Source organism: Falco rusticolus, chromosome Z (assembly GCF_015220075.1).
Source record: "Falco rusticolus isolate bFalRus1 chromosome Z, bFalRus1.pri, whole genome shotgun sequence".
NCBI classification, from domain to species: Eukaryota; Metazoa; Chordata; class Aves; order Falconiformes; family Falconidae; genus Falco; species Falco rusticolus.
In genome coordinates, this window is record NC_051210.1 from 61,609,445 (window position 1) to 61,627,584 (window position 18,140).

An 18,140-nucleotide genomic window follows, 5' to 3' on the forward strand; every position below is an offset into this window, starting at 1 on the left:
TATAAGGATTTTGACATATTTCTGCAATTATGACTTGTAGAGTAGGTATAGACTTAACAGGTTTACAGGTTCAGTGAATTTAAAGGTTTAGATCTCATTCTGTAATCTAATGGATGTAGGAGTATGTGTGCCTATGCAGAGAGTCTCCAAAGGTAATGAGGATTTTTTAACGCTGTGCCTTTGGCTGTCTACAAGATCGTAGTTTACAGATCAAACTCTGCACTATTGGAATCATTGAAAATGTTCCCATCACCTGCAGTACGAGCTCAAACTGGTGTCAAATGCTAACATTCCAACTGCTTGGAAGTAAAGTTCCTATCTGCAGTTTGGTCCAGACAATGCAGAAAAATCAGACTGTATTTGTGTTATTTTCATATTGGAATTATTAACATGTACTCCTCATACACACAAAATACAACACTGAAGTATTTCAAAAGAATGTAGGATAGTTTCCCAACTTCTGCTATTAGAAAATATTTATGCTTGCAATAATTAAAGCTGGAATGAAAGGGGAAGTACATTATTTTTTTTATGCCAGGACCACACAGTTGATATTTTAAAGGTAGATTTCAGCTGAGGGTGCATGTATGTGTGTGTGTGTGTGTGTGTATAGGTAAATCACACTGAATTCATTGGGATTAGTAACTGAATATCATATTTTTTTCTGTATTTACCTGGTATTGCCTTAGTTGCTATTTGCCTTTTTCTGAAATGGTCAGCAGTTGTTTCTTTGTTTTTTTTCAAAGGGTTTATTGTAGTATTTCAAAGAACTGAATGAAATGGGATTAAAATAAGAACACAAAATGTGAGTTAGAGTAGGCTTTTTTGCTCGTTTTTTTATCTTCACATGAAAAGTATAGAAAATTAGAGATCTCCTAAAAACAGCATAGAACATTCACTTCTGAAATTACGTTCCTTTGGCAAGGTGCATGGAAAAGATTTGGAAAAAAAAACATAAGTGCTGGCAAAATTTGTAGGAATGTCAGAAAAAATTTAAAGTGTTGGCATAAGAATTCTTTAAAAATCCTCACTTATTCACATGTAAAATGAAAGTAAAAAAGCATCTGCCCTCTTTTATGCACACTGCCTAAATAAAACTGAGTAATTATATTTAGCAAAGTACAAAGTTGCGAAGTTTCCTAGACAGAACTCAGAGTGTATTTGGCTTGCTTTGTTATTTATTCCACTACACTAATGTAGTTGAATATGGGCATATTTTGGAAAAAAACCCCGCCAACCACCAAGCAAAACAGTGAATATAAGAGAAGAAAATACTGTATGATCTTAGTTCTAATATGAAATTTTAAAGGCAAAATATTAACACAATAAAAAAGATCTTGGATCCATACAAATGTTTTTATTCACACTAGTATAGGTAAATTTGAAGATCCTGCAGGATTTTTACCACTGTAACTATTTTGTTCACCCGAGTGGAAGAAAAGTGTGCATGTTAATGTCCTAATCCTATAAACATTTAGTTATATTGAAATTTCAATGTGTTTTACTTTTATATAAACGAATTGAGCTGCTCTTATCTGTAAGATTATACTTAGCTGTTTGAAGGATCAGAAGGTCATTAAGAATTGTAAACTGAATTTCTTTATTTGCTTAATGTGTTTATTTTTCATTCTATGACCAAATGTAGCTATTCTTCAGAGAAAACAAATAGGAATCTTAAAACAAAAATGAAAATCAGTCTTGTGTGGCTCAGAAATTATCACACTTTAAAAAAGGATAATTTATGAAATCTATTTCGCAATCTAAAATAACCATTTTGTTAATAATAATGATGAAAAAATATTTTAATCTCTTAATTCCCTCTAATTATTTTTTCTTTTTACTATGGGTGTACCATCTTAGTGTTTGTTTATTGCAATCATATTTGTTTCACACCCAGTGCTATTAAAAGTAAGAACTAGATACATGATATCGTTACTGTGATTTACAGTCAGTAGAATTCCTAATTGATTTGGTCCTTTATGTTGAACAGTTCGGGCCGTGGTACTTGCCTTGATAATGAGCCTCCCAAGCGTGACTTTCTTTATCCAGCTGTGGCCCCAGGTCAGGTGTATGATGCTGATGAACAGTGTCGCTTCCAGTATGGAGCAACATCCCGCCAATGTAAATATGGGGTAAGAAGTCTTAATCCTTATGCTGAGTGTTCTGCTTAGTCATGTGTATATATTCCTTTATAACATAAATCTTTAGTTAGATGCAGTAGTGGGTTACAGATTTCCAATAGCATGCCTGGTGCCATCATACATAAGCAAAGGGTAAATTTTAATCCTTATGCTGCATCTTTTGCTTGAGTCATTTGTATGTACTGTACACCAAAATATGTGTGTAACAATGAGCTGGGGAAAGCATTCTTTAATTTTAGGGGAAAAAAAGGAGCCCAGAAACTTGATCCTGCTCCTTGTAAAGTGTACTACACAGTTTTCCCAGATTTCAGTTAAATGAGGTTAGGTTCATGTTGCATTAGTCTTGAAACATGAAATCTTTGTATTGGCTTTTACTTTTGAATTTTTTAAATTACTTTTGTACTTGTATTGATTTGTCAGGTCTTGGGGGGGGGGGATGTTTTTTTGGGGTTTTTTTCTGACATGGAGCATATAGTTTCTTACATTGTTCAGATCTCTTTTTGGAAAGATGGGATGTGGTTAAGGGAACAGAGGAACATGAAGTTAGATAGCTGAATAGAATACTGACTAGCTAGATAGTAACAAACCTTTGGCTGGAAGTAGCAGTGTGCAATAGTTGAGGTAAATAAATTTACAGTAGAACTTGCACGCTTGGGCCTATATGCAATAAATTTGTAAATATTTACTTAAAATGTTACAGACCAAAGTATGTAGTAAAAGGATATGTTCTGCTGTACTTGTTTTCAAAAAATAAGCTGAGGCTAAATTAAATAAACCTTGAAAACATATCTAGTGGTTTAAAAGTAAAAAGTTTTAATAATATTTTAATTTTTAGGTTATTCCAATAAAACAATGTAATCATTGAACTTCTATTTACTTCTCTAAAGGCTAGCTACAAAGAAAGTCCATTTTTAATATCCCTGGGGTGATAAATACAGTATTATTCGTGGGATGCCTCTTTGGCAGATTGCATTGTGCAGAGGATTTAAAAGCTGTATGTAGCTGGCTGTGTAGCTCACTGGGTCTTCTACTCCTGATCCCTCATCAAACCTCTTTCAGCCTTTATTGTTCCTCTTAAGTTCTCACTTCCCACTGCTGTTCTTTAAAAGCCTTGTTTCCTGTCACTACCTCTAAGTTATACCTTTTTTTAATTTATTTTTTTCTTAAAAATTCTCACCACATGTACTCTTTTATTTTCAGACTAAGGAAATCTGCAGGTATTTAATTCCATCATTTATAGCACAGCCTTTGGAGATATAATGCATTTTAAATTAAACTGGAAAGTTAATAATGTGCAAAACCTGGCTTTTCCCCATGTATGTTATTTTTTTCAAATACTGTTTAAAACTATGTAATCATTGTTGTGATGATCATGCTGCACGATACACTTTCTTTCTTAAGCTAGTTTCTAAACAACAAACAATTGGAAGTAATGAAGATGTGTAGGTAATCTTGGCTTTCTGCCTACTTTCTTTTTGTTGTAAAGTTTTTGTTGGGATTCCCTTATAGTTACAAAGAAGAGGTTGACACTTAATTGAGGCAATAGTTAAAAAGTTACGTCTTTGTGTGACATTACCAGTCCTCTGATGTAGTGTGTTGTGTTCCATCAGTGTGCCATCAATGGAAGCATAACTTACTTGTCTCAGACCCGCCCCCCCCCTGTTTTTAATAGATAGATTCAGACTGCATATATTAATATAACAGGTTATTGCAGAAGTTCGGTAATACCCACTTTAAGAAACTGTATGCATTTAAAATAGCATCTGCATTTGAAAGTGTTATCCTCCATGGCCATAATGCTCTGAAAATATTGTCATGATGATTATGATGATACAGTTTTCAAGTGATAATTTTGAAAGGGTAAAAAAAAAGTCTTTGGAAGCTGGTAACGCAAATGGGAAATACCCACACAAGAAAGACCTATTCATATATAATATGGTTTCTAGAACTGAGTAGCGGAACTAGATCTAAATACCAGGAGAAGCCAAGCTGAATACTCTGCTCAGCCTTTCCATTTTCAAAAATAAGCAGTGCTTTGGGTATTCCTATTTGATGTACTGTTCACATGAAGATGCCATTAATAGTTCATTGATCTTACTCTTACAGACACATGTGCAGCTATGGATGGAAAACCAATAAAAATCCCCAATTAACGGTGGATGTAGTTTGTGTACTAACTTTTGTACAGCACTTCTTTTAGCCCTTTTTATTTGAAGTGCATGGTAAAAAAGGGGTAGGGCGGGTTTTCCAACATGCGATTTAGTGACTCGGAAATAAATTCTAAACCAAAGGGAAATCTCAGAGAAAATTGCTTGCCTTTTCCTGTTGCTCATGTTCTTTACTGATTTGTGATGGCGAGACATGACAAGGGAAACAGTCAAACTCTCAAAGGCCAAAAAGTTACAAGTCTTTGGGCTCTGATGGAGCTGTTGGGATTTTTGGTTGAAATGGTTGATGTTTTCAATGTAACTTGGAAAATCTTCAGATTCTTTCTACTTTGGAATTCTGTGTAATATTTTACTAAACGTGTGAAAAATTACCTCTTTCAACCATCTATCTTTAATGTTGATGTGTTTGTTGACTTTTCTACCCTATTTCTTCATCCATTCTCTCTGTATGTGTGTTTTAAACTTTTTGTTTCTTTTGATCATAGATCATGTCCTAATCCTGCAGAGAGTTTTTCACATTTAAGTAACTGAAGCCTTTCTCATCTAGGAACTCAAAGTTAAATACATGGAGAGGTGTTGGAACAATTAAGGTATCAGAACTAAAGTACTAAAGGGGCTGCAAGTTTCTGCCTTTCTGTGTTTACTGTCAAGGAGCCAGTTTGTCCTTAAAAGGAGCTCTTTGGTAGATTTGTTTTGATACTATGTTAAGTACTAGACCTAATTAAACTGTTCAGTCACTTAGGGACAGAACTGTTCCAGCAAAAGTATTGTGGCTATTGGTCAGATTTCCCTGTATTGTTCAGCACAATAAGTAAAGAAGAATTCAAAGAGATGCTTTAGCTTTTTAAGCTGAAAAATTAAAACTACATGTTAGATAGTAAACAGTGATCCTTCTAATGTTACATGTGCATTGTTCTTTATTCTGTACTTTCCACCATTTATGATACAGGGGCAATTTTGGAGAATTTAAGTGAAGAAATAGATACTTTGAATAAAGAATTGAGAGACAATGTCTCAAATTACTTAAAATATTTCATTTTTAAGTTACACTTTCAGATTCAGGAGAATGTTAAATTTTTGACTTTGAGTGAGCCAAATTGTAATGGTGGAAATTTCACCATATAATACTGAAACATAACTTTTCCCTGAAGACAACACATGCTTTCAGGTATCTTGTTGGATTCACTACAGTGGGAGATTTTGAGGCTATCAGGAATAACTGGAGCTCGTTCTGGTTCATTTATCTAACTACTAGATATGCTACAATTTCTAGGGTGGTGCAGTGTGAATTCTCTTCTACTGATTGTCAGCTTTGTCTCTGCTCTTTGCTCGGTTCGTATGCCAGTTCCCCTGGTAGTTCAGAACCTTTTTCTTTCCCTTTGTTTAGGTGAGTGTAAGGAGAACTTTTTTCATTGACTCCTTACCTCCTAAACCTTTGAGCATCGGCCTAATAACATTTGGCATTTGGCTGTCTCTGGGTTAACTCAGGAACAAATTCCAGTCTTGTTTTATGAGTTTAAATAATACCTGAAAATACGTGACTGTAACTTACGGATTTTGTGGTTCAAAATAATGCTTTGCCTTAGAACTGGTCCTCTCATTTTTAGGACAGAGGCTAAAACCTCAGACATTTTAATAGCAGTTAATACTTTATGCGTATGGCTAATATTGCTGTGGTGTGTTTTATGATCTGTGAAGCTGTTGGCTGCTGGCATGCATATCAGAGATAGTGCCTCACAATTCTTTGGTATATTTTTTCACATTTTATGCTTTTCCACCATCATTGGTGTCACCAAATATTTTGAGTATGGGGAAGAGGTGACAAACTCTTTTCCTTTGCATACATGGCTTCACTGAAATCATCAGGACCACTCATTGTGTTTCACACTGGAGTTTAACACATTGGGTTGTGTATTTTAACTGATGATAGGTAGTGCTCTTTGTTATGGTGTTATCTTTGCAAGTAAGTTCTTCAGTTAGTTTGCCAATGAAAATAGCTTTAAACTGAAATAACAGTTTTTATTCACATTTTCTGAGTACATTTTGGAGGACAGATGGAGTTCAAGCTATGATAGAACTTACCGCTTGTAAACAGGCAGAATGAAGATATTCTCAGATTAAGAAGCCCTCCTGGTGTTCAATAGCTCCCTTGCATTAGTTGTCTCTGGGAAGTTTTTAATGAGTTATGGTGACCATAAAGTTAATTAGCATTAATTGCTAGGAAAGTGTCGACTACAGAAGTGGAAGAACATGCAGTTGTCATACCTTCATTGCTCTCTGGTTTCCTTCATGCCAATTCAGAGATGGAATAGTTTAACTGAATTAGTTAGTAATGACCAAAACAAAATAGTATTGATCAGCTAACTTTCAAATCCAGGAAAGTGCATAAATTACTGTACACAATAGTTCTACAGTATTTCTTTTAGGGCAAAATACCCTGAATTAGAATTGACCCTTGTAATCAGGTGATACAAACTTTAATGTTGGTGAATTAAACTGTCACTTTCTTCGTGACACACTGATGTGATTTACTCCAATTAAATAAAGAGGGATATTGAGCTTGATGTTGGGTTTTTATAGGAAGGTAGAAGCAGAGCCTGGAAGCTGTTTTTTCAGAAGGAAAGGCAGTGAAGCCACTGGTGTATCTTTGCAGTAAAACTACTGGTTCCCTCTTGTTCCCTCACTTGTTGATACTGTGACTATAGTTGTGTATTCAGTTGAATCTGTACATAGTACTTAGCAACTCACTGAAAAGTGACTTTTTTTCCCCAAAGCTTCATATGTCATACCATGGCTAAGTCACTTTATACGTGGTGTTTGTTAACAGAGCGTAAGTAGTTTGATCAAATGGATTTATATTACATTGCTCACAAGTTGGTATTAAAGTATGTGTAGGCGAAGAGAGGAATTTAAGATCCTGGTGGTATACTCTTTTCATTTTTAGCAACCTTTCCATTATTTTTTTATTTCATAAGGTCTTGCCAGTCAAGTGCAAAACCTGTCATCACTATTGTGCAGGCCTTTTGCATTTAGAATGATAAAGTTTCAAGCTTTTCTTGTGTAAGCAGTTACAGGATCATGCTGTAATTAAGAACATTTGAAACATTTTCACTTTTATTCTTAAAAGTGAGTTTTGTTCCCTCTTCTTTTTTTAAGATTAAGATCGGTATAGCCAAGAGAAATTGTGGAAGTTTTCCTGTTTCTGAATCCTGAAGTAGTTTTACATCCTTTTTGTATCTTTTTCTAACAAGTTCCTGTAGTCCCCTTTCTTCCTTTCTTCTTTGCTAGGGCTATCTTGTCTCCAGACCCTTCTTCTCTCTCTCCCCACCTGTCTTTCCTTTTCCACTCCCACTCCCACTCCCTTTCCCTTTCCTCCCTTTCCTCCCTTTCCTCCCTTTCCTCCCTTTCCTCCCTTGCCTCCCTTTCCTCCCTTGCCTCCCTTTCCTCCCTTGCCTCCCTTTCCTCCCTTGCCTCCCTTGCCTCCCTTTCCTCCCTTTCCTCCCTTTCCTCCCTTTCCTCCCTTTCCTCCCTTTCCTCCCTTTCCTCCCTTTCCTCCCTTTCCTCCCTTGCCTCCCTTGCCTCCCTTTCCTCCCTTGCCTCCCTTGCCTCCCTTGCCTCCCTTGCCTCCCTTGCCTCCCTTGCCTCCCTTGCCTCCCTTGCCTCCCTTGCCTCCCTTGCCTCCCTTGCCTCCCTTGCCTCCCTTGCCTCCCTTGCCTCCCTTGCCTCCCTTGCCTCCCTTGCCTCCCTTGCCTCCCTTGCCTCCCTTGCCTCCCTTGCCTCCCTTGCCTCCCTTTCCCTTGCCTCCCTTTCCCTTGCCTCCCTTTCCCTTGCCTCCCTTTCCCTTGCGTCCGCTTCCCTTGCCTCCCTTTCCCTTGCCTCCCTTTCCCTTGCCTCCCTTTCCCTTTCCTCCCTTTCCCTTTCCTCCCTTTCCCTTTCCTCCCTTTCCCTTTCCTCCCTTTCCCTTTCCTCCCTTTCCCTTTCCTCCCTTTCCCTTTCCTCCCTTTCCCTTTCCTCCCTTTCCCTTTCCTCCCTTTCCCTTTCCTCCCTTTCCCTTTCCTCCCTTTCCCTTTCCTCCCTTTCCCTTTCCGACTCCCTTTCCCTTTCCGACTCCCTTTCCCTTTCCGACTCCCTTTCCCTTTCCTCCCTTTCCTCCCTTTCCGACTCCCTTTCCCTTTCCTCCCTTTCCTGCCTGCCTTTCCCGACGCCCTTTGCCTTTCCCGACGCCCTTTGCCTTTCCCGACGCCCTTTGCCTTTCCCGACGCCCTTTGCCTTTCCCGACGCCCTTTGCCTTTCCCGACGCCCTTTGCCGACGCCCTTTGCCGACGCCCTTTGCCGACGCCCTTTGCCGACGCCCTTTGCCGACGCCCTTTGCCGACGCCCTTTGCCGACGCCCTTTGCCGACGCCCTTTGCCGACGCCCTTTGCCGACGCCCTTTGCCGACGCCCTTTGCCGACGCCCTTTGCCGACGCCCTTGCCGACGCCCTTTTCCCGACGCCCTTTGCCGACGCCCTTTGCCGACGCCCTTTGCCGACGCCCTTTGCCGACGCCCTTTGCCGACGCCCTTTGCCTTTCCCGACGCCCTTTGCCGACGCCCTTTGCCGACGCCCTTTGCCGACGCCCTTTGCCGACGCCCTTTGCCGACGCCCTTTGCCGACGCCCTTTGCCGACGCCCTTTGCCGACGCCCTTTGCCGACGCCCTTTGCCGACGCCCTTTGCCGACGCCCTTTCCCTTTGCCGACGCCCTTTCCCTTTGCCGACGCCCTTTCCCTTTGCCGACGCCCTTTCCCTTTGCCGACGCCCTTTCCCTTTGCCGACGCCCTTTCCCTTTGCCGACGCCCTTTCCCTTTTCTGCCCACCTTTTCTGTTCTCTTTTCCGCCCCCCCCCCTTTCCTTTTCCAGCCCCCTTCCTCCATTCCCCTTACCCTTTCTCCCCCCTCCTTCTCTCTCTCTCCCCCTATATCTTCCCGCCACCTCCCCTTCTCTTTCTCTCTCTTTCACAAGAGACACAGGCATAACACCAATGTGCCTGGATCTTATGAAGGCTGCTTGAAAATGTGCAAGGTGAAGCTAGTGATCAAAGCAGGAGGAGCGCATGAGATGACAGTAGAAGCAGTAATGAGGTTCCAGATATTGGAGTATGGTTTGACTACAGATGGGATAGGTTGTATGTGTCTGAAAGGGAGGATGCTACTTGGAGGTGATTGACCTTGTGGGGCTTCTGTAGTTTCCGTAAGGTTCACATAAGCACCCAATATTTAGGAAAGAATATTGGTATCATAATACAAAAGCACGACTTAAGCTTTAGATTCTATTTCACATTCTTTCAGCATGTTGTGATTCATAACATGCTGCACCACTTAATGAGCATTAGGTAGTGGAGCACTAAAATGGTAACTTTTGGGTGCTTATCTGAACTAAACTTTGACCCTTCTCAAGCTCACCCATAATTATAGTCTAGTTTTAACTGTTGCCAGCAGTATTTCAGCAGTGAGGCTGAAAATACTCTAGGCTGATGCTTTTCAGGTCTGAATTGTAAATTACAATTCAAGCTAATTATTTTTATGCTCTATTTTGGCAAATGCTCATCAAGAGGTGCAGCATATTATAGATAAAATGTGCTGAAGTAACAAAATCCTAATTAACATTTTAAAATGATATGAAGAAAAAATGGAACTCCCAAATTACCATAGTTTAATATGCATTGTGAATGTATTTCACCATCTTTTTTTTTTTTTTTTAATATTATGGGCAAAACTGCTAACTTTTGTTGGAGGCTTTCATTAGTGTTGAGAACATTAAGAACAGCACAGCAATTTAGTCTTTGCTCATATTACTGAGTTTTGATTGTGCTGTATTGTTACCATTAATGATGATTATGATATAGGATGCTTAGATGTTACATAATTTGAAATGCCTATATGTAACTCTGCATGACAAAACAGAAGGAGGCTCCATCATTGATAACACTTAGGCAAAAGGAAGATAATTTGATTTGCTGTTTTTTTTCTCTAGATGGGTTCAGCTTTGTTTAATTTACTGCAAATACAAGCATCCGAATTCCAAACTGAAGTCATGGAGCCCTAAGATACACCGTTACAGGTTGTCATCTATCTTGTCTTGATCTTGTGAAAGGCCTCAGCTTCAGTTTATGTTTCCTGGATTTTTAAAACACTTTCACATGTTTGCTTTAGAAATTAGTAAATCCACACATTTGGAGACTGACTTTGAGGTCACTGAATGATTTTCAGGTTATGCTTCTTTCTCTTGGTTTCAGTAAATTATTCACCCAAATACAATGTTGGCAAAAAATATGTTAGCTTCATCCTCTGTCCACCAGTGAAAAAAAGCTACCCCTAAAGGGTCACCTTATGTTGATGGGTAGTTGTGGGTGGGTGGGTGGGTGTGCGTGCATGCATGTGTGGTTGTTAGTGTGTGAAAAAAACCAGTATACTTTCTACTAGTTACTTTATGCCTGACCTTTCCGGGGCAGTTCCTCATGTTTTTAAGGCTGGCTTATTAAAATCAGTTGCTTAAGAGATGTTACAGATAGAATGGTGGTAGTAAGGAAATAGCTCAAATCAGTAGCTATGAAACTAAGGTAGTACCAGCTGTAGGGCTGAGCTGGAGAACAGAAAGCTTTATGCACCTTGGTCAGAGTTTCTCTGTTAACTTTATAAAATCAGCTGAAAATAAAGAAGACATAGCCATAGTAGTACCTGGTATAATTCCATTTTCATTTAATGAAATAACAGCACAGATGGAATTTCCATTTCTTTTTAGGTATCTTATTTGTTTTCAAATTAATGTTCATGTTATTTTTAACTTCAAGTACAGGGTAATCGAGAATGTACTTCAGATTCTACTCTTTCTTTCAAATGCAAAACAGCAAGGGACGATAAACAGCTTCTTAAATAAGTGTGGCTAGATGTAAGAGAAATTATAAAAATACTTTAATTTATAGTTTTTAATATGAATTACTTCTACAAATTAATAGACTGTGTTATTTTAGTTAATAAATCCTCTGGTTTTTGCATAGTTTCTGTAAGGAAATATTCTGTTGATTTTGGGATATTGTATGTCTCAAACAGAACTCCTTTCTGATTTAAACAGAGGTTTTTTCTCAAATATTAATAGTGTGATACAGCCCACAGTCATTTCATTTTGTCAGAAACTTTCATTTTGTCATTAGGGATTTACTTAAGCAAACTTCTGCTGAAATTAAGGTCTGAATAAAAACTACCAGACTGTGTGGGTAATAATATCTGGGTTTGATGCAGTGCTTTTTATTCTATCTCCCAAAGCAATTTAGGAAGAAGGGAAATATTTTTCACATTTTGTGGAGTAGGGAGGTGAGCTAACATGCTTACAATCATCCTGCAACCAGATGAATGGCTAAAATAGTTTTGGAGTGCTGTATCTATTAATTCACACAGTTCAGCTGATTATTTGTTTGAAATTAAGGTGTCTGGGTGATGCTAGTCAGTGAATTTGGAGGAGTCTAGTGCCATGAAGAAGCTGGAGTACAGAGAAAGAATCCTATCAGAAAGAAATTGTTAAATACTCTCATTTGTGGATATGTTAGCCTGACAATGAAATACATGTTTCAATTATTACTTCCCATATATGTTAATATATAGATGGCATGCTTGTGTAGGCGTATCAGAAGTGAAATTCTGCATGTAAACTCTGGAGCACAAACCAGAACTCTGGATTCAAACTGCCTTGAAATGTAGTTGTTTTTAAATTCCAGACTGTTATCCAGATCTGATTTTTTGCATTTGCCTATATTAGAATGGTTGAAATCTTTGTTTCTTCATGGTAATTGAATTTTTGGCTTTTCAGAACATTGAACGAAACTTCAGTGACAACACAGCCGCTAATTTAAGTATTTGAACTTGATCAGATGCCAAATAAACATAAGGTCACAAGTAGAAGTGTCACAGTCTGACGCTTATAATTTGACAATGTAAACCACACATGAAACACGAGCAAGTTAATTACACTAATTTTGCTTGACAAAATGAAAGTAATAAATGGAAAAGTAAATAAGGCAGAATTATGACAGCAGCACCTCATACTGTGGAATTAGTAATCTAGTTAGACTTTTTCAAGAATCTTTGTGATGTACTTTTTGTTCTTTCCCTCCTTGATGTTTTAAATTGTGTGTTTATTTGCAATTGTGTATCTTAATCTGAAAATTTTCTCAGCTGAGTTGCAAAAGCAAGTGTTTTATTCAGAGGTTTAAGTAAATAAAACTGTTTGCATTTCTTCAAAGAATAATTCTAATCTGAAAAGCAAGAGTTCTATGTTGTAAGTGGGTATTCTTTTACAAGCAGCAGTATTTCTCCTAAACAGAGACTCAACAATTCCCTTAAGCTTTCACAGAGCCACCCACCAAACAGGACAAAAATAGTTCAGGCCTGATAGTCACAAATTGGATGGAAACTGCAGAAACCATCATTACTTATTCCTTATAATGTCAAACCATTATAATATGGTATATTTTTAATGGATTTTAAAAAGATGCTTTGCTTGTACCAATAATGAAACTTTAAATACAGTGTATTAATAGGCCTGCAAGAACAGCACCAGCTGATTTTAAACTTGGAAAATAATTTTGCATTATTTGAGAAAAGCTTGTACTGCAGCTGCTAGTGAATAATGTATAAATAAATCCATTTGTATATGGATTGTATATATGGATTTTGCAAGAAACTTGAATCTTAGCGTTAAATTTAACAGTTGTTCCTATTGATATGTATAAATAAGATAGCCTAGACACTAGGTACTCATTCATTTCCTCAGAGAAACAATGAACTTCGGGGTGGGGCCACATATTAACTTTAATTTACTTACACTGTCTTTTCCTTTTTGCTCTTTGTGCCAAGGTTCAGCCATAGAATCTCTGCAAGGATTAATTCTAAGATATGATTTCAAGCAGCAATTAAATAAAGCAAAATAATAATAACTATATGGTAATTTTAAAGATCTGAGTATCTTGCAAATTTTAAAAAATACTTAGAAAATATATACTAGCAGGTGGTGAACTCTTGCACAGACACTCTTAAGTAACACAAGAAAGATTATCATGTAAGTAATTTACTGTAGAAGCAAACCACTTTTGCTTCCATTCTGCATGCATACCTGAATCCAAGTGCAACTGAAGCAAGTATGAAGATTTCCAGTGTGCAGCCAACTTTGGATCATGCCCACATTATGAATTTCAACCTTAGATAGTTTTAACAATGAATCTCCCATGTCAGCAGAACTGGCTTAATTTAAATGTGCAAAACCAAACAACAAAATATGGTAGGAAAAAAGATTATTTGAAAACCTGTATTTGCTTAACAATGACAACAGAGGGAAACAGGTTAGGCTAAATCATATATGAAATACCACCCACAAATCAAAAAGCCTAAAGGAAATATTTTAGTACATACCTCAGTTAGCACTAAATATGCATGTACTTTTTCAGCGAGTGTTACAGAAGAGAAGTGCAAGTAATCTGAGCTCAGAAATTTGGCTTTAACTAAAGGAAACAAAAATAATTGTTGCTGGTTTATATTTCAAAATCAATAGTATCCTTTTACCATGCATTTCTGAGGCAGATAATGACAGTAATGGAGATACTACAGAGCATCTGAAGACCGCTTTTATAGCAACACTAAAAGAAATTAATCCCAGTATTAGCACTAATCAAGAAAAAGCATCTATAAAACATGACTTGCATGGCAGGTGTGAAAAACGCATTCTTGTAGCCTACAGTTTGATGCTTCCAGAAATACCTTTTTTTGGCAGAATATTCTTGGGTAAAATGTGGTGACTCTGAATTGGCTCCAGAATATTTCACAGCCGTGTATAGATTTATCTCTGCAGCCTACTTCTTAATAGTCTCTGTTCAAAACAAATTTGTGTATACGTGGGTGTATGAGGACTGAAAGCAATTTTAGGCTTTTATTCTCATCAACTTGCTTCTGCCTTCTTTCCTAGGAAGTGTGTAGAGAGCTCTGGTGCCTCAGCAAAAGTAACCGTTGTGTTACCAACAGCATTCCAGCAGCTGAAGGTACTCTTTGCCAAACAGGGAGCATTGAAAAGGGGGTAAGTACAAATAATTTATTGTTTGAAGAAGCAATTTATTGTTTAAAGACTACAGGAAGAGAGGACAAGAAAATTAAAGTACTTAGAAGCAACATAAGACTTCAAAAAAAGAGATATTTCAGAATATGTTTGCATCTTAATTGGAGGTATCCCACAGAATTTTTTCACAATTATTTTATATATATAATTTAATAAAACATTTGTGCTTGCTATAAAAATCTATAGCCTGGATTGAAAAAACCCAAAACTGTTGTGTACACTTAGCATATTTTTTGAGTAATTTTTGTAAAAACTCTTTGGTTTAATGTTTATTAAATTATATAGCACTCTTCCATAGAGGACTGTTATAACTTTAGGTCTGGCATGGACTTTGAAAATGTGTAACATAAATCTAGAGCCTGAATTCTGTCATTTTGTTAGAAGATTTTTTTTTTAAAAAAAAAATCCTTCAGGTACAAGCTGAACCATAAAAACGTAAAGAAAAAATGTTGCCTTAATAAAAGAGTTTTCTAAAAGCCATATTTCCCAGTGACATTTCTGTTCTGCCTGTGGATTATTCTTACAATATTCAGTTATACTTGCATAACTGTTCAGCTTTAAAGGATTTTGCCGTGCAGTCTGATAAACTTTTCTACCTAACAGAAAAATACAGAAAGTGAATGCTGCAATAGATAAGTCTAGTGCTACTGTATGTGGCTGAACATGTGTATTCTGATTTTAAAACAATGTCTGTATAGCAGTGGTCTCAGACAAAGTTCTGAAACTTAGTTTTAGATTAAGAATAGTAAAAGAGCATTTCTCAATTACAAGGCAAGATCTATTCAGGTCTTAAAGAGGATAGAAATTTTTTCAAAATTATTAAGTTGCAAGACAGGTACTGGGGAAAAAGTGAATTCTATATGCCTTTTCCCCCCCCCAAATAATATATTTTATGTTCGTACAAAGTGAAGAGACCTTATTATATTAAACAGTATCTAGTATCTGTTCGAAAGTTCTGCATGTGTTCATAAAATTTACTGCTCCAAATTGAATTTTTTCCTAACAGTGATTGCTGACATCTATTCTCATTCTGACTTTTGCCAGGCTAGCTAGGCTAGTTTCAACAAAGATTACACTGCATTTTGACTTTCAGTCTGATGTTTAAACAGAAAGAATGAAAGCTTTTGGGCAGCTGTCACAGTTTATTAATGCTTGTTGATGGCTTCATTCAGGGCTCATGACCTAGCATCATTCTGATGGCTTTTCCATGCTGAGTTTGGAAATATTGGTAAACCATGTTAAATAAATTCATTGAAGAAGGGGTCATTTAAAAAAAATAGAGTGCTTAGAGTTAGCCAATGAAAATAGAGACCTTCGCATTCTACCAAAAATGTTACCTTTTATTAAAGTAACAGTAAATGTTAGAAGCTCTACTCTTAAATCAACAGTCTAGGTTTATTTTGGAACCACCGCTCCTTGTCAATGACAAGGAGCAATTTACCTCAATTTATATTTTTTAAACCATGGGACTACGGTGAACAAGTTGAGATGCTTTAAGACAATGTTGCTGTGTCCACTTGCCAGAGGCTTTAATTGGTTTGCTGTCTACAAAATGTCTTTTTCCAGTCATCAGTATCTTGTTCTATCATTAGGTTTTAGAGGGAAATGAGAGAATCTGTACTGTTTTACAAAGGTAAACTGTTCGTGCCTGTTAACAGCAGAGAGCTGTATCTGTAAACTGCAGCTTCAAAGGTTCCTGTAAATTATTAGTTCCTGATAGCAAAAAACCAGAAAACACGAGCTCTTTCCAAATATGTCGTTCTCTTTACCACATGCTAAGGAGAAAATAATAGGTTACAATTCTATAACACTTTATTATTATTATGATTATTACTACTACTACTACAACTACTACTACATTTATATTGCAGTCACGCCTAAAGGCCACAACCAAATTAGGCCCTGTTTTGCTGGGCTCTGTCCAAATATGTAATAAATTACATTCTCTGCTCTAAAGGCCTAACAAGATCTCAGAGTATTTAATCATATTTGGAGGGTCAATTTCTGCATTTAGTTACACTAATGTAAATTCAGTGTAGCTATTAACTCAAAGCAAAATTTGGTGCAATGCGCATTAGCATCTTATTGGCAGTGTTGGGAGGGTTTTCTGTAATTAAATTGGCCTAACACTCTATTATAAAACCTTCTTTCAGTTGCTTATATAAACCTGCCAAACTTTTAACTCTTTGGGTTGAAATTTTCCACAGTAGATGTCTGTCTACGCCTGAAGGTTGTTAGAGTGTTTTCCATAAAAGTTACTCAGCTGTTTTCTGCATACAGGGAAAGAGAATAGAGTGGTTTCTTGCTACTGATGGAACTTGTACATCTGTTCTGTTTTGAAGCTTTAATATGTTCATGCTTTGGTGAAGGGTTTTACGTTTCGGCTGGGTTCAAAAAGGTACACTTTTTACTAATTTATAATAATAATTTTAAATATACATGAAGTTTCTCTCTGGTATGCCCAGAGATGTGTTCGTGAAGGTAGACTAAATGATAGGTTTTTGAAAGGACTCTGATGCATATAAAATGATAAGACAAAACTGATAGGAATGTTTATTCTGTCTTTGAATTTAAAGTAATTAAAAAAGTAACCTTTTCTAACTTCATTGTTTAGATCCATGCTAGGGATGTAAATGTGGGGCAGACGTGCAAATAGTAGAAAGAGTGTGCTGAAAGGACAGTTTAAATAGCTATATTGTGCGATGATATGAGTTATTACTGGAAATTAAGATAAGGTAAATTTAAGTTATTTTTGGACATGAAGTTTTCTTGCAAAACAATTGTAGAAGCAGTGATTGAAAATCCATTGTTAAAATTGAACTAATCTTTTCCCATCCTTACAAAAGATGCAATCATTTTTCCTCAATATTAGAGCACTTCCCTAGTGAGTTTTATAAAAGTATACTATTGTAAAACTTAGTTCTGTTAAATAGCCAACACTTACATAAGTGATCTCAAATGTGCTGTAATACTGTGGTTTATTTTATTGTTAATGATCTTTATAAGAAAAATTTGAGACTGCTTACATTATTCACAGTTTTTTGTACATTTATACATAAGCAAATGCATCGCCCCTGTCTTTCTAGTTGAATTAAGTGAAAATTATTTATCTTATTTATCGGTGTTAGAGAAGAATTAACATTTCAGTTTTAAACCTTTCATGAAGGATTGTTCTTTTAATATAGCTGTCACCTTCTCTTGTTTCTTCATATACTGTTTACTCAATAGCCCTTATGTTATCATAGTAGATGATGTTGCTGTAATTTGCGGAGGAAGCATATCTCTGTAGTCCCATTAGAAAAAAATAAAGATTTTGGTCATTCTGAATTACTCTGACAGAGATCCTATGCATCACTGACTTCTGGTGTAAGATAAAATTTCACTAAAAAATTAAGAGGAGACACTGAAGTGAGCAGTATGCCCTCAAATTTAAATTCACTAGAGGAGAATTTAACGAATTTTTACAGGGGGCTATGTGAATGTTGAAGACAATGTTTGCATGACAGAGTAAATTCAGAGTACAGGGATTTTACACAGTTTTGGAGAAGAAAGCAGGTAAAATGCACCTGCCTATGGTATGCAGTTGTGATAGTATAGAACTAGGATGGTTTGCATATTCTGTTTTACACATATGATATTCTTGTGCATTTAACTTGTAACTCTGTCTTTCCTTTCTTAACTTTGATTTTGACAT

The 18,140-nt window shown here is 36.8% G+C and overlaps 1 protein-coding gene across 1 annotated transcript in view; it reads left to right on the forward strand.

Annotated features, from left to right (window-relative positions):
- Positions 1-18,140, forward strand: part of ADAMTS6 (ADAM metallopeptidase with thrombospondin type 1 motif 6) — a 153,961-nt gene that overhangs the window by 77,610 nt on the left and 58,211 nt on the right. Inside the window, exons 11-12 of the mRNA XM_037374274.1 lie at positions 1,991-2,132; positions 14,300-14,407. Of these exons, the coding sequence (XP_037230171.1) occupies positions 1,991-2,132; positions 14,300-14,407 (250 nt within the window). The remainder of the gene's footprint in view (positions 1-1,990; positions 2,133-14,299; positions 14,408-18,140) is intronic.